The following is a 27,335-nucleotide window of genomic DNA, read 5'->3' on the forward strand; positions in this document are numbered from 1 at the left end:
TAATTTATAAATTAAGCACAGTATAAATAGGATTTGGTTCTGTCTGGTGTTTCAGGCATCTACTCGAATGTGGATAAAGGGGGAGGCTATAGTACTGCTTATGCAAATTAATTATTTAACTAACCTGTGAGGTTCTTCTTCTATGAACTTTTTCTTTTCTTTTCTTTTCTTTTTTTTGGTGGTACTGGGGTTTCTGGAAGCCCTTCTATCTCCGGGCTACACTCCCAGACCTATTTTATATTATTTGGAAACAGGGTCTCTTAAGCCAGCAAGACTGACCATGAACCTGCGCGATCCTCCTGTCTCCGCCTCCCAAGCGTGGGGATTACAAGCGTGCGCCACCATGCCCAGCATGAACTGCTTTTTCTACCCTTGCCCATTCTTTTCCTTTATTTATTTTCTCCCCCCCTCTCTTTTTGCAGTACTAAAATGGAACCCAGGGGCATTCTACCTCTGAGCTTCACCCCCAGCCCTATTTTTTATTCTTTATTTTGAAACAGGGTCTCACTAAGTTGCAGAAGACCTCACAAAGTTGCTGAAGCTATCCGCAAACCATGATCTTCCTGTCTCAGCCTCCCAAGTACTGGGATTACAAGTGTGCACCACCATGACCGGCCCTTACCCATTTTATTTTATTTTATTTTATTATTATTATTTTGGTGGTACTGGGGTTCTTGGAAGCCCTTCTACCTCTGGGCTACACTCCCAGACCTATTTTATTTTTGGAAACAGGGTCTCCTAAGCCAGTGCGGCTGGCTTCGAACCTGCGCGATCCTCCTGTCTCCGCCTCCCAAGAGCGGGGATTACAAGTGTGCGCCACCACGCCTGGCCTCCCATTTTATTTTGAATGAGTTGCTTATCTCTTATTTATTCTAAGGAACTCTTTATATTTGAGGGACAGCAATTCTTTGTTGGCAATAATCACTGTGAAATACATGGAGATTTGGGAGCATGTGGGACTCTGATCCCAGAGACCTTCTAGAGTGGAGGAGACCAGTCTCTTACCTGGCTCAGATCTTCTGGATTCACAAAGATATTCTCAGCTGTCAGGTTTCCATGAATGTACTCATTTTCATGGAGATACTGCAGAGCATCCAGCTGGGGGAAGAAGGCAAACATTTCTACAGGTGGCAAGACTAATAAAATGAGGCTCTGCTGCAGAGCCAGGTTAAGAAATCCTTACTGCTAGTGCCAGGGCTGTCTAGCACTACCTGTGGTTGGGGGTTCAGCCTGACTAACTCTTGGTGCAGCATTACAAACCTGACTGTGATAGCTAAACATGTCTCTAATTAGACTCTTAAAAATTCAGCAGTAGGCTGGGCGTGATGGCGCATGCTTATAATCCCAGCACTTGGGAGGCTGAGACAGGAGGATTGCACAGGTTCAAAGCCAGCCTCAGCTACTTAGTGAGGCTCTCAGCAACTTAGTGAGACCCTGTTTCCAAATAAAATATAAAATAGAGCCGGGCGTGGTGGCGCACGCTTGTAATCCCCGCGCTTGGGAGGCAGAGACAGGAGGATCGTGCAGGTTCGAAGCCAGCCGCGCGCGCTGGCTTAGGAGACCCTGTTTCCAAGTAAAAATGTAAAAATAGGTATGGGAGTGTAGCCTGGAGGTAGAAGGGCTTCCAGGAACCCCAGTACCACAAAAAAAAAAAAAAAAAAAAAAAAAAAAAAATAGAGAGCATAGCCCAGAGGTAGAAAAGCCCCTGGGTTCCACCCCCAGTAACACACACACACACACACACACACACACACACACACACACACACACTAAAAATAAGCAGTAGAGCCAGGCATGGTAGTGCAGGCTTGTAATCCCAGTACTTGGGAGGCTGAGACAGGAGGATCACAGGTTCATGGCTAGCCTCAGCTACTTAGTGAGGTCCTCAGCAACTTAGTGAGACCCTGTTTCCAAATAAAGAAAAAAGCTTGGCATGGTTACACATGCTTGTAATCCCAGAATTTGGGAGGCTGAGACAGAGAATAGTGGTTTGCAGATAACCTCAGCCACTTAGTGAGGTCCTTTGCAACTCAGTGAGATTGTGTTTCAAAATAAAGAATGGAAAATAGGGCTAGGGGTGTAGTTCAGAGGAAGAATGCCCCTGGGTTCAATTCTCAGTACAGAAAAACAAAACAAAACAAAACAAAACAAAACACCAAAAAACCCCAGAAGTAAATCTAATACACATACACTTTTTTTTGTGTGGTACTGAGGATCGAACCCAGGGGCATTCTACCTCTGGGCTATATCTTCAGCCCTATTTTATTTCTATTTTGAAACAGGGTCTCACTAGGTTGATGAGAATCTCATTATTTGCTGAGACTGTCCTCAAACTTGTAATCCTCCTATCTCAGCCTCTCTAGTCCTAAGATTACAGGCACGTGCCACCACCTCCAGGTGAAGCTAATATTTGGCTTTCCATCTACCTCTTGTATCTTTCTGAGTTGATTGCAAACTCAGGAGGATAAGAAAGGTTGTTTTTTTTTTTTTTTGGGGGGGGGTACTGGGAATTGAACCCAGAGGCATTCCACCCTCAAACTATACCCCTAGCCATTTATTTATTTATTTATTTATTTATTTATTTATTTATTTATTTATTTATTGCAGGTCTGGGGATGGAACCCAGGGGCATTCGACCTCTGAGCTACACCTCTTGCTCTATTTTTTTTATTCTTTATTTTGAAATAGGGTCTCAGTAAGTTGAAGAGAGCCTCACTAAGTAGCTGAGAGCCTCACTAAGTAGCTGAGGATGCCCGTGAACCGTGATCCTCTGGTTTCAGCCTCCCGAATGCTGGTATTACAAGTGTGCACCACCATGCCTGGCCCCCTGATCCTTTTTTTTTTTTTTTTTTGGTGGTACTGGGGTTCTTGGAAGCCCTTCTACCTCCGGGCTACACTCCCAGACCTATTTTATATTTTTTTTTATTTGGAAACAGGGTCTCTTAAGCCAGTGAGGCTGGCTCCGAACCAGCGCGATCCTCCTGTGTCCACCTCCCAAGCACAGGGATTACAAGCATGTGCCACCACGCCCGGCCGCCCTGATCCTTTAAGAAAAAAATTTTGTGTGTGTGTGTGGTACTGGGAATTAAACTCAGGGGTGTTCTATCTTTGAGCTACACTCCCAGCCCCTTTTATTTTTTTCTTTTGAAACAAGGTTTCATTAGGTTGGGAAGGCTGGTCTTGAACCTGTGATCCTCCTGTCACAGCCTCTCAAGTACTGGGATTACAGGTGTGTATCGCCAAACCCAACTTAAAAATTTTTATTTAGAAATAGGTCTTGCTAATCTGCTGTGGCTGGCCATGAACCTGTGATCCTTCTGTGTCAACCTTTCAAGTACTATTATCAACATGTACCACCATGCCTGGCTATTTTTTTTTTTTTTTGGTGGTACTGGGGTTCCTGGAAGCCCTTCTACCTTCAGGCTACACTCCCAGAACTATTTTATATTTTTGAAACAGGGTCTCTTACGCCAGCGCAGCTGGCTTCGAACCTGCGTATCCTCATGTCTCCGTCTCCCAAGCGCGGGGATTACAAGCGTGCGCCACCACGCCTGGCTTGCAACTGTTTTACAGGGCCCTTTCCCACCAGACTGAGCTACAAGACCCTAAGACTCTGCTGTTCCTTGCTCTACTCTCCGCCTCAGGGATGGAGCCTGGAATTTAGTGTATATCGGATAAATATTTAATAAGAGGAGTTGGGCGTGGTGGTGCACGCTTGTAATACCAGCATTTGGGAGGCTGAGATAGGAGGATCACAGTTCGTGGACAGCCTCAGCTACTACTTAGTGAGGCCCTTTGCAACTCGGTGAGACCCTGTTTCAAAATAAAGAATAAAGGGCCAGGCGTGGTGGTGCACGCTTGTAATCCCAGCACTTGGGAGGCTGAGACAAGGAGGATCACACAGGTTCGAAGCCAGCCTCAGCTACTGAGTGAGGCTCTCAGCAACTTAGTGAGACCCTGTTTCCAAATAAAATATAAAATAGGTCTGGCAGTATAGCCCAGGGGTAGAAAAGCCCCTGGGTTCCATTCCCAGTACCACAAATAAAGAAAGAAAGAAAAAGAAAGAAAAAAAGAATAAAAAACAGGTCTGTAGGTGTCACTCGGAGGTAGAATGCCCTGGGTTCCATCCTTAGTACCACACACACACACACACACACACACACACACACACACACGAATGTTTAATGAGAGGATGAATGAGCATGTGCATGAATGAACAAATACCTGTGCTCTCCCACGAGCTTCTGCCCAAGCTGTGTCGTTGCCTAGAATGTTCTCCTCTCACATACCCCACTGCAGCTCCACTCTCAACAGCCTTGCTATTTCCCATTCATACTTAGTCTTGGCTTAGAAACCACCTCCACCAGGAAGCCAGATCCACCCCCTCCATCTGAGGCTGGGGGCCTGGGGTAGTGCTGATCATGCGTGTTCTTTCTTTTCTTTCTTTTTTTTTTTGGTACTGGGGTTCCTGGAAGCCCTTCTACCTCCGGGCTACACTCCCAGACCTATTTTTACATTTTTATTCGGAAACAGGGTCTCTTAAGCCAGCGCGCACGGCTGGCTTCGAACCTGCGCGATCCTCCTGTCTCTGCCTCCCAAGCGCGGGGATTACAAGCGTGTGCCACCACGCCTGGCCATGTATGTTCTTTCTAACTGCCTCTTTTTCACCTGCCTGGCTGGGCCAGGTGCTAGCCTCCATGCCAGCAGAGTGAAGCAGGGGCTGAATGTAGCAATGAATCATGTCCTGAGAAGCGGAGCAGCTCTTGGGTACATACCAGCCGGCACGCCACCTGGAGCACACACTTTTCTGATAGCACATGCTTTGGGTTGTCATCCAAGGCCAACTGCAGGCTCCTCCCCAGGCTAGGGAACACCATGAACCTGGAAGACAGGAGCACCCCAGGAGGTCACGTCACAGGGGAAGGAAGGAGTGCAAGCCACCCAGGGAAGACCATGGCTGGGGTCCACAAGGTTCCAGTACCAGATGAGACTGAGGGTTTGATTGGTTGGGATCAAAACAGAGAAAGGAAAGAAGTAACCGGTGGCTCCAAGTTCCAGCCATGCCTGGGCACAGGGCAGGGAGTGAAGGAAAGGGTCCACAGGTGGGTGGCAGGTGAGGTGGCTCACCTGTACTTGTCCTGGTGAACACCAAAACCAACACAGGTGGGGATGGCCAGGAGCGGGGTTGAGTGCAGCTTCTTCCACTTGCTCACTGCGGGAGACAGGGGCTCAAGGTCAGAACCTGCGTGGTCTCAGGCCAGGCACAACAGCCTGTTCTCAGACCAGAAACAGAGAGAGCCGGAGCCCAGACCAGACCGAGTCTCCTCATTGGAGACTACATCTTTGTGGATGGACGGCAGTGAGAGGGGGTAGGGACAGGGCGGGCATAGTGATCCATAGATGTCTTTTTTTTTTTTTTTTTTTTGGTGGTACTGGAATGGAACCCAGGGGCTTTCTACCTTTGGGCTACACTCCCAGACCTGTTTTCTATTTTATTTGGAAACAGGATCTTACTAAGTTGCTGAGAGCCTCACTAAGTAGCTGAGGCTGGCTCTGAACCTGCATGATTCTCCTATCTCAGCCTCCAAGTACTGGGATTACAGGCGTGCGCCACCACGCCCAGCTCATCCATAGATGTCAATCCATGTCTGCAGGTGACAGAGGTGAATGTGGGTGCCTTCTGAGAGCACATACAAACCTGGAGCAGATGGAAGGAATAAGAACATCAGACCAACCTCTGAATCCACACGTCCAGCTAATAATACTGATAAAGGTTCTAAGCTGGCCATGCTGTCACCAGAATTTGCCTGTCTTCCAGGGTGTCCACGAGGTGGTAGAGAACCATGGCAGAATGATACAGTCTAACCCTGGCTGCCCAGGGGAACTCAGTGTGGATCAGTAGTTTTGTCATTTCTATGCTGTAACTACTTTCCCCCATGGCCAATTTCAAGCCACCAATATGATGTGGTTGACTGTGGTTGGAGAGGTGGGGCAGCACTCTAGTGTGCACTGCACTCACCATATGGATGTGACAGATGCAAATAACCCCAAGAGTGTAGATAACAGGACACAGAGAGAAATAAGTAGGAAGCTGGGGGTGGTGATTTGGTCCTTGGAGGCTGAGACAGGAGGATTACAGGTCCAAGGCCAAACTCAGCAACTTAGTGAGACCCTGTTTCAAAAATAAAACCTGGCCGTGGTGGCACATGCTTGTAATCCCACTACTTGGGAGGCTGAGACAGGAGACTTGCAGGTTCGTGGCCAGGCTCAGCTACTTAGTGAGGTCCTCTGTAACTGAGTAAAATCCTATTTAAAGAATAAAATAGGGCTAGGGGTAAAGTTTGGAAGCAGGATGGCCTTGGTTTCAAACCTTACTACCAAAAAAAAAAAAAAAAAAAAAAAAAAAAAAGAAAAGAAAAAATAAGACCGGCTTAGCACAGACTTGTAATCCCAGTATTTGGGAGATGGAGACAGGAAGATTGCAGGTTCATGGCCAGCCTGAGCTACTTAGTGAGGCCCTCCGCAATTTAGTGAGAACTTGTTTCAAAATAAAGAATAATAATAATAAAAAAAAAAAAACAACCAGGCGTGGTGGCGCACACTTGTAATCCCAGCATCGGGGAGGCTGAGATAGGAGGATTACGGTTCCCAGACAGCCTCAGCTACTTAGTGAGGTCCTTTGCAACTTAGTGAGACACTGTTTCAAAATAAAGAATTAGAAATAGGGCATGGGGTATAGCTGGGAGGTTGAATGCCCCTGGGTTCCACGCCAGACCCGCAAAAAAAAAAAAAAAAAGAGTAAAAAAATAGGGTTAGGAGTGTAGCTCAGAGGCAGAATGCCCCAGGTTCAATCCCCAGTACTACAAAACAAAATAAAACAAATAAAACAAAAACAAAATAAAAATATAAAAATAGGACTTGGGGAATTCCCCTGAGTTCAATTCCCCCATACCAAACATAAATAAATAAATAAATAAATAAATAAATAAATAAATAAATAAATATAGCTGAGGGCGTGGTGGCACACTCTTGTCATCCCAGTATTTAGGAGGCTGAGGCAGGAAGATTGCAAGTTCCAGGATAGCCTCAGTAACTTAGTGACACCCTTGCAACTTAGACCCTATTTCAAAATAAAAAATAAGGCTTGGCTAGGCTATAGCTCAGAGGTAGAATGCTTCTGGGTTCAATTACCAATACCACACACACACAAAAGAAAAATTTAGGAGATGATGAGGTTTCATCTTCTATCTTCTATTATCTTCATTTTTAATATAGTTTATTTAACTGTAAGTTTACATAACTTAATTTCCAATAATGGCTGCATGTAACAACCAGCTCACAGCATTCCAAAAATATATTACTTTCTTGTGGCACTAGGGACTGAACTCAGGAACATTCTACCTCTGAGCTACATCTCCAGCCCTATTATATTCTTTTTTTTTTTTTTTTTTTTTTGTGGTACTGGAGGTGGAACCCAGAGGCTTTCTACCTCTGGGCTATACTCCCAGACCCATTTTATATTTTATTTGGAGACAGGGTCTCACTTAAGTTGCTGAGAGCCTCACTTAAGTAGCTGAGGCTGGCTTGGAACCTGTGCGATCCTCCTGTCTCAGCCTCCCAAACGCGGGGATTGCAAGCGTGCGCCACCACGCCCGGCTATATTCTTATTTTGAAACAGCATCTTGCTAGGTTGATGAAAGTCACCATTTCTGAGGCTCGAACTTGCAATCCTCTTGTCTCAGCCTCCCAAGTACTGAGAACTTTCTTTCTTTCCCCTTCCTTCCTTCCTTCCTTCCTTCCTTCCTTCCTTCCTTCCTTCTTTCCTTCCTCCCTCCCTCCCTCCCTCCCTCCTTCCCTCCCTCCCTCTCTTCCTTCCTTTCTCTTGGGACTGAACCCAGGGGTATTCTAACTCTGAGCTACACCTCCAGTCCTACCTTATTTGTAAATATGAAACAGAGTCTCGCTAAATTGCTGGTCCTGAAGCTGCAATCCTCCTGTCTCAGTTTCCCAAGTAATGGGATTGCAGTTGGCCCTGAAAACGAATGACTTGACTCTTGAGACCTCGTATGAAGCAGCCTCAACCCGTCAGGGTGAGGGCATAGACAGAATGCAGATCTGCCCACACTGGGATGAGACACCAGCTGTGATGAGCTCACACCTCTCTCCCCCATGCCCGCTTTCCCAGGGAATACCTTGCAGGGGCTTGGCGGCCCGCTGGAAGAAGTTCTGCTCGTTGAACAGGCGCCCATCCTTGGCATCCTGGTGAGGACAGGAGGACAGAGGCTGTCACACTGAGCTCCCTTAGACAAGGGCCCCAAGTCACCATCGATAACCCCAGGGATTATAAGCGTGTGCCACCATGCCAGGATCATTAAGTTTTATTTGGAAATAGGGTCTCACTAAGTTACAAAGGACCTAAGTTGCTGAGGCTGGCCTCGAACCTGCAATCCTCTTGTCTCAGCCTCCCAAGTACTGGGACTACTGGAGTGTGCCACCCCATCCAGCCTTTTGTTTTTTTTTTGAAACAGGGTATTGTTAGGTTGCTGAGAGCCTCACTAAATTGCTGAGGCTGCCCTCAAATTCGCAATCCTCCTGTCTCAGCCTCTCAAGTGTTAGGATTACCGATGTGCACCACCACACCCTCCATCTCTCCTTCTTCTTCTACTCCAGTTGACGAGAGTGTGGGTGTGAAGATGGGAGTAGGAGCAGCCACACCATCTCTTGAGATAGAGATTATAAAGAGGATGTTGGAGCCAGGTGTGGTGGCACAGGCTTGTAATTCCAGTACCTGGGAGGCCAAGAAAGGAGGATTACAAGCTGGAGGATCGTCTCAGCATGTAGTGAGACTGTCATGAACAAAGCTTGACCCTATTTCAAAAAAAAAAAAAAAAATTGGGCTGGGGGTATAGCTCAGAGGTAGAATGCCCCTAGGTTTAATCCCTGGTATACACCCCCCCCACACACACACACACACGTTGAGTGGACTGGGAATGAGGCTTTGTTTCTATCTTTCTGTGAGGACACTGAAGACCATAATTGTAATGATGACAAGAATGGCTTTGATGGACAAAATGTTCCCTGGGTGCCAGGTGCCATCTGAACTGTGCAGGAAACAGGTAAATGGGCACCTGGTGGCAACCTCACAGGCTTGAGACAATTCAACAAACTGCTGCTTGTGCTTGGGTCAGGCACGTAACAGGCTGTCATCAGTGAGCTCAGCTCAGGGTCCACGCTCTGGACCACTAACAGGCCCTCGGCAAGGGCTGGGCGGAAACACCTGGCCCAGCTATCTCTGGTTTCCAGAGTATCAGACAATCCAGGCAAATGTAGGAAAGGAAATGAAAATCATCCGTGAAGCCAGGCATGGTGGTGCACGCTCGTAATCCCAGCATTCGGGAGGCTGAGATAGGAGGATGGCAGCCGTTCACGGACAACCTCGGCTACTTAGTGAGGCCCTTTGCAACTCAGTGAGACCTGTTTCAAAATAAAGAATAAAAATAGTGCTGTGGGTAGATCAGAGGTAGAATGCCCCTGGGTTCAATCCCCAGTACCTCAAAAAAAAAAAAAAAAAGTTATCTATGGTGCCAATACCCTGGGGTGATGACTAGCCTATGAAACATGATGATGCCGTGTGTGTGTGTTACTGGGGATCGAACCTAGGAGCATTCTACCTCTGACCTATGAGCTATAATTCCAACCTTATTTGTTTTTGTGTAGGGCTAGGAATGGAACCCAGGGGCATTCTAGTCCCGAGCTATACCCCTGCCCTATTTTTTATTCTTTAACTTAGTCTCACTAAGTTGCAAAAGGCCTCACTAAGTAGCTGAGGCTGTCCACGAACTGCGATCCTCAGGTCTCAGCCTCCCGAACACTGGGATTACAAGCATGTGCCACCAAGCCCGGCAATCCCAACCTTATTTACCTATTTATTTATTTCCTTGAGGTACTGGGAATTGAATCCAGGGGTATTTTACCTCTGAGCTACATGCCCCCTCCAATCCTAATATATTTTTTATTTTGAAACAGGGTCTCACTAAGTTGTGGAGGGACTTACTAAGTTGCTGAGGCTGGCCTTGAACCTATGATCCTCCTGTTTCAGCCTCTCTAGTACCAGGATTACAAGCATGCACCCCCGGGGCTCACAACGATGCTCTCTTATTAAGCATTTCTTCCATGCTAAAGGGCTAGAGTTGCCTGCATGGCTGCTCTTGCTTTATTGATTTTTTTTTTTTTTTTTTTTTTTTGCAATACTGCAGATGGAACCCAGGGCGTTTGACCTCTGAGCTACAAACACCAGCTCTATTTTTTTTTTTTTTTTTTTTTTTTGAAACAGGGCCTCACTAAATAGCTGAGGCTGTCCGTGAACAGTGATCCTCCTGTTCCCACCTCCCGAATGCTGGGATTACAAGCATGCACCACCACGTCCGGTTTCTATTGATTTTCTCCTTTTGGACATACCTAAGACACACTTTTTGTTTGTTGAGATGTGTGCTAATAGGCACCTGATGTGAGTGATCTTGTGGGCTCCTCAGTGCAAGGACCCCATCTGATGGGTTCTTTTATTCTAATGATACAGAGTAAGTACTCAATAAATACACTCTACATGAGGCAAGGGGCCACATCCTACAGTTATTACTGACTTTATCACCATCAAGAGAAAGTCAGGGATGAAAGGGGACCTGCCTGCCTGGGTCACATGGCCAGGGCACATCAGAGCCCAGGTGTCTGTATGTCTTGCCACGTTTCTCCAATAGTCACAGTGATGAGCAGCCGGCAGCCTGCCTTGCCCAGGGTCCCAGCACTCCAGACAGGCCACGGATACCAGGCTCCAGGCCAAGCTCACCCAGGTTAGGAAGAGGCTCAGAGGCTAGGAGAGAATTTGCAAAGCTCAACGCCCTTCCCTCTGAGCTACCCCTGCGCCCTGCCCAGGAGCCACTCACCAGTTTCAGTGAGAATCTTTGTTTCCAGGTACTTGACTGACAGGGGAGGTCAGGGGTGGATTGGGCTGTGGAGGAAGAAACAAGCGAGCAAAGGGAAGGTCAGGGTCTTTTTTTTTTTTTTTTTTTTTTTTGTACTGGGGATTGATCCCAGGAGCACTCTACTTTTGAGCTGGGGGAGGGTAACTTGGAGGTAGAATGGCAGAATGCCCCTGGGTTCAATCTACAGTACCCCTCCAAATATTATGTTATATAAATTTTGTTTTATTTTTTGGCACTGGGGATTGAATCCAGAGGCATTTTACCTCTAAGCTAAACACCCAGCCTAATTTTATTTCTTATTTGAAAACAGGGTCTCACTAGTTGTGGAGGGCCTTGCTAAGTTGTCAAGGCTGGCTTCGAACCTGCAATGCTCCTGTCTCAGCCTCCCAAGTACTGGGATTACAAGTGTGGACCACTGCCTGGCTTTATGAATTTTGTTTTTATGTGGTTCTGGGATTGAACCCAAGGGGGTTTTTATCTCTGAGTGACACCCTCAGCTCCCCTTTTTTTGTGGTACTGGGGATGGAACCCAGGGGTATTCTACCTCCAAGCTATGCCCCAGCCCTAAATTTTAGTCTCTGTTTCAAAATAAAGAATAAAATATAGGGTGGGGGTATAGCTTGGAGGTAGTATGGCCTGGGTTCAATTCCCAGAACTACGAAAATAAAACAAACTTCAAACAGCCCTTACAAAGTGCTAAAGCAGGGCCTGGCCTTGTGTATGCATGCAATAAGTGTTTGGTATTATTAATACTACTGCATACTTGTTATTTTCTTTGCTGTAGTCCAATTCCACTGTTTAAGGTTTGACAAGGGAATGCTTTAAAGCCCTGTCTCTCCCTCCTCCCCTCCTATCCACCTTTTGGCAGGCTGACAAGAAAGCCCGGGTGCTCTCTCCTTCAGAGCTGGCAGAAGATTCAAACTGGCCCCAGTGTGGGAAGCCTCAGGCCAGCCCCAAGAAAACCCAGGCTGGGCTCCTTCCCTGGCCCGCTCTCAAGGCATTCTGGACCTGCTCTCTACCACAACCCCAATTAAGCAAGCAATGAGCCCTTCATCCCCTCCTGGTGTGGGTGACTCGAATTTTGTTTGTTTTTTGCAGTATTGGGGATGGGACCCAGGGGCATTCTACCTCTGAGCTACATCCCCCGCTCTATTTTTTTTTTTTTTCGGGTTTGGGGGTGGAACCCAGAGGCATTTGACCTCCGAGGAACATCTCCCGCCCTATTTTTTATTCTTTTATTTTGAAACAGGGTCTCACTAAGTTGCAGAGGGCCTCACTAAGTAGCTGAAGCTGTCCACGAACCGCGATCCTCCGGTCTCAGTCTCCCGAATGCTGGGATTACAAACATGTGCCACCACGCCCGGCTCCCAGCTCTTTTTTTTTTTTTTGGCAGGTCTGGGGATGGAACCCAGGGGCATTTGACCTCCGAGCTACACCCCCTGCCCTATTTTTTATTCTTTATTTTGAAACCGGGTCTCACTGAGTTGCAGAGGGCCTCACTAAGTAGCTGAGGCTGTCCACGAACCGCGATCCTTCAGTCTCCGACTCCCGAATGCTGGGATTACAATTGTGCACCACCACGCCTGGCTTTCCCAGCTCTATTTTTTATTCTTTATTTTGAAACAGGGTCTCACTAACTTGTGGAGGGCCTCACTAAGTAGCTGAGGCTGGTCACGAACCTGTGATCCTCTGGTCTCAGCCTCCCAAATGCTGGGATTACAAGTGTGTGCCACCACGCCTGGCTTCTGTCTCAAATTGTGTGTGTGTGGGGGGGGGGGGCGATCCATGCTACCACTGCAGGGTGGCCGTGACAACATGCTCGTCATGTGGCCCCTAGGCCTATGCTTCTTGTGGCAGAAGATGGTGGAGCTACAGATGGGCACTCTCCCCCAGGCACTTGCTCCCTCCCGCCTGGCCCCAGGCCTCATCACCCTCCATAGCCTCACTCCCAGCCTACTCTATTCCTATTTCTCGCCTAGTCCCTGCAGGCAGGCAAGTTTGCAGTCCCAGAGAAACTTTCTCAGAGAAAGTTGCCAAGATGTTTCTGCAGAATGTCGTGCTTCTCAAAGGGGTCCCCTCCCATCGGTCCTGGTGTAAAGGGGCCCAGTGCAGCCCAGCCCCGGCCGCGCCAGGTAACGCACCTTCATATAGGATGCCCTGGTCATCCCTGGTCTGGAGGGCCCCCAACTTCCAGTGCTGCCCATTCTTGTCAATCAGCTCTGTCCCTGTGGGCAAAGCCTGGAGCGAAATGGTCACTCGGCTCCGCTTCAGGGTCTGAGGGCTTTGCCTGGTGGACTGTGGGCTGCTCTTGGGGGTTGGAGATTTTTTCTGGGCCCCTGCAAAATGACAGTCTCGATAAAGAAAAGGCAGTATCTGGGAGAGAAAAGCTGACGGGGGGAAACCAACACTCATGATACCATCCACTTATTCATTCGGCAAATGCTTCCTGGAACTTTCACAGCTCAGGTCCTTTGCGTGGTCTGGGGCTCCTGGCGTGGGGAGAATTCTAACCCAGATAGAGCTAATTCAGTTGAGACTGAGGTGGGACAGTACAGAGGGATATTAGGCCAGAAGAGAAAGAGACTGGCTGTGTTGAAAAGACAGGGGGGACTTCCTGCAGAAGGGGATGTTGGAATTGGGTCTTGATGGATGAGAAGTTTGTCAGGGGGAAAAAGACATTTCAGATATTTACCTAAAACCATCCTGTAATCCCAGCATTTGGGAGACAGAGACCAGGGGATCGTGGTTCACAGACACCTCAGCTACTTAGGCCCTTCGCAATTCAGTGAGACCCTATTTCAAAAATAAAAAGACTAGCCGGGCGTGGTGGCGCACGCTTGTAATCCCCGTGCTTGGAAGGCGGAGACAGGAAGATCGTGCAGGTTTGAAGCCAGCCTTGCTGGCCTAAGAGACCCTGTTTCCAAATAAAAATATAAAAAATATGTGTCTGGGAGTGTAACCCGGAGGTAGAAGGGTTTCCAGGAACCCCAGTACCACCAAAACAAAAATCAAAAAACAAAAACAAAAATAAAAAGACTAAAACCTAGGGCTGGGGGTGTACCTCGGAGGTAGAATATCCCTAGGTTCCATCCCCAGTACCACCAAAAAAAAAAAAAAAAAAAAAAAAATCCTGAAACAGGACTTAGCTTTGTGCTGAGTATAAAGAAGGCCCAGAAATGTGTTAGATTTAAGTCCTCTCTTTGAAGGGACTGAGAAGAGTAGGGTGGTGTGTAGGGGACAGACATGGACCCAGGAAAAATACCATTAGTAATACCATTGCCTACCGTCCCCCAAAATGCACCAGGCAAAAAGCCATTGGGGCCCAGAGAGGAGCCAGGAGACGGCTCCTAGGGCTGCAACATCCTATCCTGACACCTTGATGTGGAGCCTGGAGCGGCACAAACATGCACATGAGGGCAGTCTTAGGTACTGGGATCCTGGAAAAAGAGGCTTGAGAGAGGCTCTGGGTGAGGAGGCGACAGGGAGACCACTGCAAGAGCCCACAGCACTATGGAGAGGGTTCCTAGGATGGGGCCCCAAGTGTAGGAAAAGGGGTGTGTGTTGGGTAGAGGGGGTAGGTGAGTGTCCTGGGCTGAGGGGATAGATTTAGCAAAGTCCAGAGGTTGAAAATACCCCAAAGCGAGTCTTCTGTGAACAGAGCTGTGGTGACAGCCAAGGTAGGAACCAGGCCATCTGACCCCAGGCTGGGAGCTGGGACTGTGGGCCAGGGGAACCACAAGGGACTGGCGCAGGGAGGGGTTAGGACAGCTCTGATATGGAAAGACCCCTCTGGGTCCATGTGGAAATGGACTGGAGGGGACAGAGGCTGAGGAAGATGGGGAATGAGGGTCCAGGAAGGGAGCTGGGGCTCTAGCTAGGGCTACAGCAGTGTTGTCCCAAACACTGCCAGATGACCTCTTGTCCCTTCCAGGATCAGATCAACCCTGACACTCACCTTTGGCTCTCTCAGAGGAATTCAAAATCTCTTCAGACTCAGAACTGTCACATTCTGAGAGGAGGGATGACTGGGGAGAGGTGTTAGTGCTCAGCCATTTCACTTTCTTGGGAGAGAGTTCAGAACTGGAGTTCAGCTCTCTCTTTGATCCTAGAGAAAGGCAGACCACATACAGACTGAGTTATAAAGGCCCTTTCTGAGCTCCATCAAACCAGAGATCCTGTGCTCATTTTAGCTATGTACTTTCCTTCGACTCTCAGAAGAAACTGTAGTTTCTTTTATCACCTATCTAAACCAACGGTTCCCTTCTTTTAAGGAATTCTCTCCTCCACGGGCCTTAGCCTTTTATATCCTCCATCACTTTATTGTTCTGTATGCTCTTCTAGGTAAATTCTTAAAATCAACATTCCAGTTCACTAAGTACCCCTTTGGCTATGTCTACTGTGCCATTTAAACCATACATTTGTGTTTCTGACTGTAACACATATTTTTATTTTTGATTTGGTTTTGCCGTACTATGGATCGACCATGGTGCTCCACCATGAGCTATATCCCCAGGCCTTTTTAATTTTTATTTTGAGACTGAGTTTTGCCACGTTGCCCAGGTTGGCCTCAAAGTTGTAATCTTTCTTTCTTAGTCTACCTAGTTGCTGGGATTACAGGCATGTGTCACCATACCTAGTGCAATTTTTATTTACTTATTGATAGATTGATTATACTGGGAATTGAAATCAGAGGTATTTTATTTTATTTATTTACTTTTTTGGTGGTACTGGGATTGGAACCCTTCTACCTCCGGGCTACATTCCCAGACCTATTTTTTATATTTTATTTGGAAACAGGGTCTCTTAAGCCAGTGAGGCTGGCTTCGAACCTGCACGATCCTCCTGCCTCCGCCTCCCAAGCGCGGGGATTACAAGCATGTGCAACCACGCCTGGCATTAAATCAGAGGCATTTTATATCTGAGCTACACCCAGTCCTTTTTTATATTTTGTTTCCAAATAAAGTATCACTATGTTGCTGAGAGTCTCAATAACATGCTGAAGGTGGCCATGAACCTACTATCGATCCTGTCCCAGCCTCCCAAATACTGAAATTACAGGTGTGCACCACACCTGGCTATTTTATTTGGTACTGGTGACTGAACCCAGGGGCATTCTACCCTCCAAGTTGTACTCCTAGGTTTTTAAAATTTGAAACAGGATCTCTCTGCATTGCTGAGGGTCTAAGTTGCTAAGGCTGGCCTTGAACCTGTCTACTTTTTTTTTATGTATTGGAGATTGAACCCAGGGGCATTCTACCGCTGAGCGACACCCCCAACCCTATTTATTTTTTATTCTTTAATTTGAAACAGGGTCTCAGTGAGTTGTAGTGGGCCTCACTAAGTAGCTGAGGCTGGCTGCAAACCTGCGATCCTTCTGTCTCAGCCTCCCAAATACTAGGATTACAAGCGTGCGCCACCATGCCCAGCTGTCATCCTCCTTTCAAGTACCTCTCATTCTTGCCCAATTCCATGCTCCAATGCATAGAACATTTGTTCCAGGTGCCTCCCCTCACCCCTACTCTTCACCTCAATAATTCTTCAAGGCTAGAGAGAGAAATGCATGAGTTGTCAACATATGGACAGGTTTTAAGCCATGGACAGATACAGGAATGATGTCGGGAGACTGTGTATAGACAGAGGTGTTCAGGCCTGAGCCCTGGGTTTCTGTAGTGTCTGGTCAGGGCCAGAGAGGCTGGGTGGTGTCTGCCTCCTCCATGCACATATGCACCTCCCCGTGCCGCATGGACATTCACAGCCCTGGCTCTTACCTCGGAAGGATGATGCGAGTGGGGTGGCAAAGGTCTGGGCCCCTGCATGCTCCTCTGTAGGCAAAGGTTTTCCACAGTAGGGGCAGAACTTGAATGTTGCCTCAATCCTCCTGCCACATTCTGGGCAGAAGGAGATCATGCTACAAAACAGGGAAGGGGGAACAAGAAGCTGAAAGGAAAACATAATCCACTGCTGATTGGTAGCCATCTGTGTCCCTATGGTGATGATTTGAGAACTGGGAGTTATCACACCTTGAGCATACGCCTTAAAGTGACCACATCTTAAATGAGGTCCTGTCTATTGCACTGAACCTCTAGCTACCTGTTCCTCCTGGATAACCCAAGTATAAAGCAGTTAAGTGTGAATGAAGGAGCAGACTTCACATAAGCTGTGGACACCTTGAGGTCAAGGAGAGTTGTGCTGGAGAACCACTTTCATCAGAATAAACATGGGCGCTGTGCTACATGCCTGTAATCCTAGGACTTGGGAGGCTGAAACAGGAGGATCACAGGTTCGTGGCCAGACTCAGCCTCTCAGTGAGGCCCTGTTTCAAAAATAAAAAATAAAGCCAGGTGTGGTGGCACACGCTTGTAGTCCCAGCATTTGGGAGGCTGAGACAAGAGGATCGCGGTTCACGGACAGCCTCAGCTACTTAGTGAGACCCTTTGCAATTCAGTGAGACCTTGTCTCGAAATAAAGAATAAAAAATAGGGCTCAGGGTGTAGCTCGGAGGTAGAATGCCCCTGGGTTCCATCCCTAGTACCCCCCCCAAAAAAAAAAAAAAGCTGAGCAGGGCGTGCTAGTGCATGCTTATAATTCCAGCACTTGGGAGGCTGAGACAGGAGGATGACACAGGTTCAAAGCCAGCCTCAGCTACTTAGTGAGGCTCTCAGCAACTTATAAACTAGGTCGGGGGCATAGCCAGGAGATAGAAGCCCCTGGGTTCCATCCCCAGGGCCACAAATAAATAAACAAATAAAAAATAAAAGTTGGGCTCCGTGATGCATGCTTGTAAACCCAGCATTTGGGAGGCTGAGACAGGAGGATCGTGGTTCATGGACAGCTTCAGCTACTTAATGAGGCCCTTAAGTGAGACCCTGTTTCAAAATAAAGAATAGCCGGGTGTGGTGGCGCACGCTTGTAATCCCCGTACTTGGGAGGCGGAGACAGGAGGATCGCGCAGGTTTGAAGCCAGCCGCGCTGGCGTAAGAGACCCCGTTTCAAAAATATAAAATAGGTCTGGGAGTGTAGCCCGGAGGTAGAAGGGTTTCCAGGAACCCCAGTACCACCAAAAAACAAAAACAAACAAACAAACAGAAAGAATAAAAATAGGGCTGGGGGTATAGCTCAGAGGTAGAATGTCCCTGGGTTCCATCCCCAGTACCGCAAAAATAAAATAAAATAAAGTAAAATAAAATAAAATAGGGCTGGGGGTATAGCTCAGAGGTAGAATGTCCCTGGGTTCCATCCCCAGTACCACACACACAAAAAAAAAAAAAAAAGAAAGAAAGAATAAGTATGGAACCTGGGTGTGGTGGCGCACACCTGTAATCCCAGTACTTGGGAGGTTGAGACAGGAGGACTGCAGGTTTGCATTTAGCCTCAGCAATTTAGCAAGGCCCTCAGCAACTAAGTGAAACCTTGTTTCAGAATTAATAAAAAGAGTTGGAAGTGTAGCTTAGAGGTAGAATTCCTCTGGGTTCAATCCCCATCACCAAAAATAAAACATAAAAAAGGAAAGAATATAAACTAGAAGCTGGGTATGGTGGTGCATGCTTGTAATTCCAATACTTGTGAGGTTGAGACAGGATTAAAAGTTGGAGGCCAGTCACAATAACTTAGTGGGCCCCGGTTTAAAAAAACAACAACAAAAACTAAAGTGGTTGAGAGTGTTACTAGGAGGCAGACCGCTTGTGGGTTCATTCCCTAGTACCCTCTTCGCTCAAAAGAAGATACTGAGCAGGAATTTTGTTTTTGACACCTCTATGACAGGAGCTTTTAACTGCTTCTACGGGGTTAAGCACTCCGCATACAGAATAAGTAGAAATGTATGTTACATAGAGCCTTACATACAGGAAGCACTCAATAACCACAGATAGAAGAAAAAAGGGAATGAGTGCTGAAGTTACTTGCTCCAAAGTCAGATGGCAAGTACAGTATTTTTTTTTTTTTTTTTTTTTTTTGGTGGTGGTACTGGGGTTCCCGGAAGCCCTACCACCTCCGGGCTACACTCCCAGACCTATTTTATACTTTTGAAACAGGGTCTCTTAAGCCAGAGAGGCTGGCTTCGAACCTGCGCGATCCTCCTGTTTCCGCCTCCCAAGCGCGGGGATTACAAGGGTGCGCCACCACGCCCGGCCAAGTACAGGATTTAAATCCTCAGGCCAGATGATTACTCATGCATTTATTTTACTTATTCAACAAATACGTGTTAACATCTGCTACGTGTCAATTACTGTGTTCCTCCTAGTATGCAGGCAGCACAGCAAAAGCGCTAAAGTCTAGTTTCTGAACCGGGCGTGGTGGCGCACGCTTGTAATTCCAGCATTCGGGAGGCTGAGACTAGAGGATCGCGGTTCACGGACGGCCTCAGCTACTTAGTGAGGCCCTCTGCAACTCAGTGAGACCCTGTTTCAAAACAAATTTAAAAAAAATAGCGCGGGGGCGTGTAGCTCGGAGGTAGAATGCTCCTGGGTTCCATCCCTAGTACCATTAAAAAAAAAAATCTAGTCTCTAAGTACAGGAGTGACAGTTGTCCAGGTGACAGAGGACTCGGCATCCACCCCACCCTTCACCCAAACCAGGACTGACGTAGCTGCCAAGGCGGGGCGTCCGAAAAAAAAATCCCTCTAGAAGCTCCGCCCACCGCCACAGCGGCTCCGCCCACCACCGGGACTCGGAGACCGCCAAGGACGCGCCCGGTAGTCCTGGCAACCAGAGCTCCAGCGGTCCCGACCCCCGCCCACCCGGGCTCCGCCTCCCCGCGGGGTCGAGCTGACGTCACGGGGGCCGCGGTGGAACTGCGGCGCGCGGGCCGAGCACGTCCGCTGCTCCGCCTCGCCTTCCCCTCCACCTCGGTACTTGAGGAGAGCGGCCAGACCCAGGATCCTCCGCAGGAACCGCGACTCACCTTCTCAGTGGCCCCGCGGAAACTTCCCCCGGGGCGGAGGCGCTGCGCGCGCATCCTCAGCCCTGCGGGCGGACCAGGCCTGCGCAGGCGCGGCTGCTTAACCAACCGCTCCCGCCGTGTTTACCCGGAAACCCATTTCCCAGACGCCCTCGCGGCAGGCCGGCCCCCTGTTTCGGGCCCGGGAGGGATTATTCCCTCTTCGCTCCACCCTCTCCCACCCTTTTCGGAAGTCTTTCTGATTCTACTGCGCCTGTAATAAAAAAAAGTGAAGCCAATCGAGATAAACTACAGGGCATTTCTCCAATCAGGTTAGAGCATCACTTCGTCCCTTCTGCTCAGGAATCCAACCTCTTCATGTTTCCATGGCAACCCAGTGGTTTCCTTAGTTAAATTGTGCTTTGATAGGTACTGCATGTCTCTGGCGCCACCTAGTCCTGACTCTGTTTCTACTCGATTTCCCAGAGTGCTCAGCGGGGCCTCGAAGGACAAAGAAGCCGGTGCAGAGGCCTAAGACCGGTGACTGCGCCCGCACAGCCTTCTGGGAAAGAGTCCGGGTGCTTGGCGCGGGGGATTCTGGGTGGCGTATCTTCAGACTATTTTCTCTGGCGCCGGAAGTTGCTGACAGGAGGCGCGTGTGAGAGGAGTTGGGTCTCCGCGGGGAGCGTCTGTTAACCGGGCGGACTGCAGTCTCGAGGTATGGAGACGGCGTGGCCGGGGTCGCTGAGAACCTTGAAGGCTTGTGGCCTCGGTTCTTCCGGAAAAAGCTTATAGCGCGGAAAGCTAATAGCGCGACTCCGGCAAAGGGCGCGTCGCCTGGGGCGGTGGAGATCTTGGTGAAAGCTTAAACCCTTGCTCAGAGCCCATGCTCTTTCCAAAGTGGTTTGTTTCCCTTCCTCACAAGCAGCCCGGAGGGGAGTGATTGATTCAGTTTTACTTCTGGTTGAGGAAACTGTCGTTGAAGGAGAGGACGAGCTACCTGAGCAGAATCTTGAGGGAAGGTGGGGAGTTCTCGAGGAGATTCAGATATTTGACATTTATTAGAGCGCTACCTGTGCACGAGGCACCGGGTCGAACGCGCATCTTTTCCTCTAACGTCCACAGAAGCTCTGAGATATAAAGTGCTAGTCCTCGGTCTTATTCTATGCCTCTGGCACCAGGATCATCTCGGAATCAGTGTTTTAAATTCACCGAAATCTGGGACAATGCTTGGTCATCAAATATTTTGGAGGGGAAATGTGTGAATACCGGACTTGACAGGAGTAAAGACTGCATAGGAGGCAGGCGTGCTAGTGCGCGCCTGTAATAGTAGCTTTTCAGTTCCCTAATTGTTTGTCTTAAGGTTTGGTGACCAGAGCTTCGAGGCCCCCATTACTTCCCTCTCAGGTCTGAGAATACGAAATGGAGATGGAGCTGTGATTTGGAAATTGTAGACAGAGGTCTCAAACTAGGATATCAGAGAGGCAGTGGTAATGAAGGAGGAAACCTGCTGGGATGAGAGGGCTGTGGGGAGCTGGGAGCATTTGCCTCATCTAAGGGGTGCAGGACTTTAGCATGCAAAGTGGCACATACCTATAATCTCAGTACTTGGTAGGCTGAGACAGGAGGATCCTAGGTTCTAATCCAGCCTGGGCAATTTATTTAGAGACCTTTTCTTAAAAAAAACAAAAACAAAAACCTGGTGTGGCACACTCCTGTAATCCCAGTACATGGGAGGCCATGACAGCAGGATTGGAGGTTCCAGATCAGCTTCAGCAATTTAGCAAGATTCTTAAGACCTAGCAAGACACTGTTTCAAAAACAAAGCGTGTACCTTGGAGGTAGAAATCCCCTAAATTACGCCGGCGTGGTGGCGCACGCTTGTAATCCCTGCGCTTGGGAGGCGGAGACAGGAGGATCGCGCTGGTTCTAAACCAGCTGTGCTGGGGTAAGAGACCTTGTTTAAAAAAAAAAAAAAATAGGTCTGGGAATGTAGCCCGGAGGTAGAAGGGCTTCCAGGAACCCCAGTACCACCAAAAAAAAAAGAAAAGAAAAGAAAAGAAAAAAGAAAGCCCCTAAGTTAAATTCCCAGTACCAAAAATATTGCAGAAATGCTGTTGTAGGAATAGCAACAGTTTTGGAGGCCAACTTACTGGGCTCAAATCCTACATATAATCACAAATGAAACATTGTTCCATTGGGTCAGTTACAGAGACTCTTTTGTTCTGTTGATAAATATTTTACAAGCACCTGTTGTACACCAAGCACTGGGCTGGTGCTAAGATAGCTGTAGCTGGGCATGGTGGAGCATGTTTGTAATCCCAGTACTCTGGAGGCTGAGAGAGGAGGATTGCAGGTTTGAGGCCAGCCTCAGCAATTTAGCATGACCCTGTTTCAAAATAAAATAGCCGGGCATGATGGCGCATGCTTGTAATCCCCGCACTTGGGAGGTGGAGACAGGAGGATCGCACTGGTTCGGAGCCAGCCTCACTGGCTTAAGAGACCCTGTTTCCAAATTAAAAAATATAAAATAGGTCTGGGAGTGTAGCCCGGAGGAAGAAGGGCTTCCAGGAACCCCAGTACCACCAAATAAATAAATAAATAAATAAATAAATAAAATAAGGATGCGGTATAGCTCAGAGGCACAGTGTCCCTGGGTTCATTCCCAGCATCAACAAACAAAAAAATACACAGCCATGAGCAAGATGGATCAAAGGTTCCAGTGAGGCAACAAACTTTTATTACCAAATTTCCCAACATATAGGTGCTAAGAATGGTTGTGAGGTTGCTTTGCACAACGAAACTGTAAGGTTGGGCCAGGTGTGGTGTTGCATACCTATAATCCCAGTATTTGGGAGGCTGAGACCAGGGGGAATGCAGGTTTAAGGCCAGCCTCAGCAACTTAATGCAGCCCTTTGCAACTTAGTGAGACCTTGTTTCAAAATAAAATATAAAATAGAGCTGGGGATGAAGCCTAGAGGTAGAATGCCCCTGGGTTCAATCCCCAGTCCTACAAAAACAAAAAGAAAGAAAGAAAAAAAAAAGAATGTGGGGCCAGAGTTGTTTCAGTAAATGCAATTGTGTGATTCTTGCAGGGGGACGCACACTGTAACTCATTCTTCTACTTCTGGATATTTCTAGGGGCTCATCCAGCATGGACAAGGAGTCAGCTATAGGAGGAAGGGAGATTTTCTCCCAGATCCCTTCCTGCAGCTCTGCCAGCCTGGAACATGAAAAGGAAGGAGGAGGAGCTTAAAAGAAGCCATTGGGCCCCCAGCAGCTATGTCTGAGGTGAGTTGAAGGTTCTTCTCTGTCTCTCTCTCTCTCTTTCTTTCTTTTTTCTTTTCTTTTTTTTTTTTTTTTTTTTTTTTTTGGTGGTCTGGGGTTCCTGGAAACCCTTCTACCTCTGGGCTACACTCCCAGACCTATTTTTATATTTTTATTTGGAAACTGGGTCTCTTAAGCCAGAGAGGCTGACTACGAACCTGTGCAATCCTCCTGTCTCCGCCTCCCAAGCGCGGGGATTACAAGCGTGCGCCACCACACCTGGCTAAGTTCTTCTCTCTTAACTGATCATCCCTAAAGGAAAATTAGCCTTTTTTTGTTCTGGGCTTGCTAAACCGTGATGGCTCCCAAGTGATCTTTTTAAGGTAAAGTTCTCATGTTGTCACTGTTCTGCTCAGGAACCCCTGTAGCTTATAGAATAACATGCAGGTTTCTTGGCTCGCTCTTCCACAATCTGGCTTCTGCCCACTTCTCTAGCATCTTCTGCCATTTTCCCAAATAACCAGTGCTTCCTTTCTGGACTGCTGGTAAAATGTACTGTACTTTCCAGTCTCTCTGCCTTTATGTAAACTGTCATATGCTAGAATATCCTGCTACCCTTCTCTGTGGTAATGTCTTAGGTGGCCCTCAAGACGTAGCTCATCCCCACCTCTGTCTAGGCAGAGTCAGGTTGCCCCGCTCTGGCTTCCCTGCCACCCTCTGTAGTACAAAGAAAGTCTCTGTGTTTTTCTTTGCCCATATTGTTGGCCCTACAAGACCACATGCTCATCAGGGGCAGCAAATGGTTGGGATTGATCTCTGCGTTGCCAGCTTTCAGCACAGAACCAGCACGCAACAAGCCTTGTGAGGTGTTTGTTGAGTGAATGAGTGCATGAAATACTTTTCTACCTATTATATATCTGCTCATCCTTAATGATCTAATTTGGATGCCTCCCCCAGCCAGGAAGCTTGCCTTGATCCCTAGGGAACTTCTCTCCCTCCCCTGGCTCACACAGTTCCTGATTCCCCTCTCTGTCACAGCTTTACCTCCTCTGGCTCACTATTGGTATCCAATGTTTACCCGTCAGACAGTAAGCTCCCAAGGCCAGGACTCCCAGCACTTACAGTGAGGTCTGCCATATAGGAGAAATGTCTGCTGAATGCATACTCTGGACTTTGTTCCTCTCCTTGTATAAAACCATTGTGTGAGCTGGTGCCCTCCCAGTACTTGGGAGATTGAGACAGGAGGATTACAGGTTTGAGGATAACCTTAGCATGTAGTGAGACTCTCATCAAACTAGACCAGACTTGTTTCAAAAATTAAAATGGGGCTGGGGGTGTAGCTCTGAGGTAGAATGCCCCTGGGTTCAATCCTCAGTATCATACACATGCACAAAAACCCCTAGTGTGGCTTTCCAAAATCCCAAGATCTCTGCCGGGCGTGGTGGCGCAGGCTTGTAATCCCCGCGCTTGGGAGGCTGAGACAGGAGGATCGCACAGGTTCGAAGCCAGCCTCAGCTACTGAGTGAGGCTCTCAGCAACTTAGTGAGACCCTGTTTCCAAAAAAAATATAAAAAATAGGTCTGGGAGTATAGCCCAGAGGTAGAAAGCCTCTGGATTCCATCCCCAGTACCACCAAAAAAAAAAAAAAAAATCCCAAGATCGTTCCTGCTCATGTGTCCTTCCCCTTCCAATGCTGTTCCTGGGGTCCCTGTCCAACACTGTTTGGGAGTCTGAGGAAAGAAGTTCTTCAAGGCCTTTTGTGATTGAGCTCCTGCTGAAAAAACTTTGGGGCTCATCCTTCTCCCAGCATATAGACAGTAACAGCCTCAACCTCAAGTAACAAACTCCAACTCCAACTGGCTTAAACTGTTTGGAGACTCTATAGGTCACATAACCAGAAGTTCAGAAATGGGACTGGCTTCATCTGCCTATTTTGGGGACTATTTGTGTGTTTATGTGTGTGGGGGTGGTACTAGGGATGGAATTCGGGCATACTGGGCAAGTTCTCTACCACTGAGCTACATGCCCAGCAGATCAGAACTATTTATTTTACTTTTTATCTTGGGGGGGGGGGTGCGGGGTGATGGCAGATTAGTTAACTGCTATAACAATACCACAAATTAGGTGGCTTGGATAATAGAAATTTATCGCCTCAGTTCTGGAAGCTAGAAGTTCAAGATCAAGGTACCAGCAGGGTTTGTTCCTTCAAGGGTTATGAGTGTGAATCTGTTCATGCCTGTCTCCCAGCTTCTGGTGGGTTGCTGGCATTTTTTATTTCTTGGCTTATAGAAGCATCACCTAGTCACTGCCTCTGCCTTCATTCTCCCTGTCCTTGTTGCTGCTGTAACAATATACCACAAACTCAATGACTTAAAAATTATTCTCTTATAGCTCTTTAGATCAGAGCTCAAAATGAGTCTCAGGGGGCTGACACTACAGTGTCACTGGGCCAGTTCCTTCTGGCCTGATTTCAGCTTCTGGAGGCTGCTGCATTCGTTGGTTCCTGGCCACATCACTGCAGTCTCTGCTTCTGTCATGACATCCTCTTCTCCCTCCTATAACTCCTTGTGTCCTTATAAGGCCCCTGTGATGAGATGTTGAGTCCCCTCAGATAATACAGGACCATCTCCCCATCTCAAGATACTCAACTTGACAGCTGCCAAGTCCCTTTTTGTCACATAAGGTTACATTCAGGGGTTTGGGGATTAGGACTTGGATATCTTTGGGTGATGGGACATTATTCAACATAAATTTGAAATATATCTCAGAGTCAGTGCCAAAAACTGCTTCCCCCACATCTCAATAAGTGGTGAATTTGTTCTTCCAGTTGCTCTAAAAACTTAGAAAACATTTGGGGCTCTTTTTTATTTTTTTTTATTTTTTTTATTTTTTTTTTTATTTTTTTTTATTTTTTTTCCTGGTACTTGGGATGAAAACCCAGGGGCATTTTACCACTGAATAACACCCCAAGCCCTATTTTTTGGTTTTAGTCATTTTGTTTTATTTTTTTAATTAAAAAAAAAATTTGTGTGGTGTGAGGATGGAACCCAGGGAAATTCTACCTAAGAGTTACACTCCCAGCCCAATTTTTAAGTAGCTGAAGCTGTCCTCGAACCACAGTCCTCCTGTCTCATCCTCCCAAATGTTGGGATTACAAGAGTGCGCCATCATGCCTGGCTGCTCTGTCATTTCTTAACATCTCAAGGTTCTTGTGAGGGCACCTTGAGTAGCTGTTGGGCTCCTTCCCAGCTCCTGAGTGATGACAGTTCTTGTATTTCAGGAACTTGTAATGCTCAAGGACGTGGCCATGGATTTCACCTTGGAGGATTGGGAGCAGCTGGGGCTGGGCCAGGGAGACCTGTTCTGGGATACTGCTCTGGACAACTACCAGGACCTCTTCTTGTTGAGTGAGTGTTGCCCCAACCTTGCCTTGTCACTGTCCCGGTCACTGCCTTGCCTGGGATCACCTGTACTGTGATTTACAGAGTGCAGTCCCAGCTCCTGGGCACCTCAGAATCAACCCTGCCTTGTCACTGTCCCGGTCACTGCCTTGCCTGCAATCACCTGCACTGTGACTTAGAGAGTGCAGTCCCAGCTCCTGAGCACCTCAGAATCAGTGTGAACTACTCCAGTGCGTCTCGGCTGGCTGCCTCTGCTTCCCAGGGAGCATGGGCAATGGGCAATGTCTAGAGACATTTTCAATGGCCATGCTTGGCGGGGGTGGGGGGTGCTACTAGTGGGTGGAGGCCAGGGATGCTGCCACACCTCCCACATGCACAAGACAGCACCCCACAACAGGGGATTGTCCAACCCGAGTGATAGTAGTGATGATGGTGAGAAACCCTCCACAGCCTTGACTTTTCTACTTGAAATCATATAGTCTTTCCTCAAAGAGATACCTCAGGGTCTTCGGTTGCCATCCCCACTGCCCACAGCTCTTAACTTCCTTTTTTAAAAATTTTATTGTACTGGAGATCGAACCCAGGGGCATTTTACCTTGGAGCCACATCCCCAATCCTACTTTATTTACTTATTTATTTTGAAACAAGTTCTCATTAGGTTGATGAGAGTCTCACTACTTGCTGAGGCTGTCCTCGAACCTGAGATCCTCCTGTCTCGGCTCCCAAATCCTGGGATTACAAGCATATGCTACCATGCCCAGCTCTCAACTTCCTTTTGTTACACTAAACTCTGACCCATTAGATGTCCTACCT

General features: G+C 47.7%; 1 protein-coding gene across 1 annotated transcript in view; it reads right to left on the bottom strand.

Annotated features, from left to right (window-relative positions):
• Positions 1–16,886, bottom strand: part of VRK3 (VRK serine/threonine kinase 3) — a gene marked incomplete at both ends in the record, with an annotated part of 29,936 nt that extends 13,050 nt beyond the window's left edge. The window contains 8 exons of the mRNA XM_080703684.1: positions 1,006–1,098; positions 4,776–4,881; positions 5,128–5,212; positions 8,193–8,259; positions 10,941–11,005; positions 13,121–13,330; positions 14,935–15,084; positions 16,748–16,886. Of these exons, the coding sequence (XP_080559810.1) occupies positions 1,006–1,098; positions 4,776–4,881; positions 5,128–5,212; positions 8,193–8,259; positions 10,941–11,005; positions 13,121–13,330; positions 14,935–15,084; positions 16,748–16,886 (915 nt within the window). The remainder of the gene's footprint in view (positions 1–1,005; positions 1,099–4,775; positions 4,882–5,127; positions 5,213–8,192; positions 8,260–10,940; positions 11,006–13,120; positions 13,331–14,934; positions 15,085–16,747) is intronic.
• Positions 16,887–27,335: the final 10,449 nt, after the last annotated feature.

The sequence above is a fragment of the Muscardinus avellanarius genome, assembly GCF_963383645.1.
Source record: "Muscardinus avellanarius genome assembly, chromosome: 10".
Classification (NCBI taxonomy): domain Eukaryota; kingdom Metazoa; phylum Chordata; class Mammalia; order Rodentia; family Gliridae; genus Muscardinus; species Muscardinus avellanarius.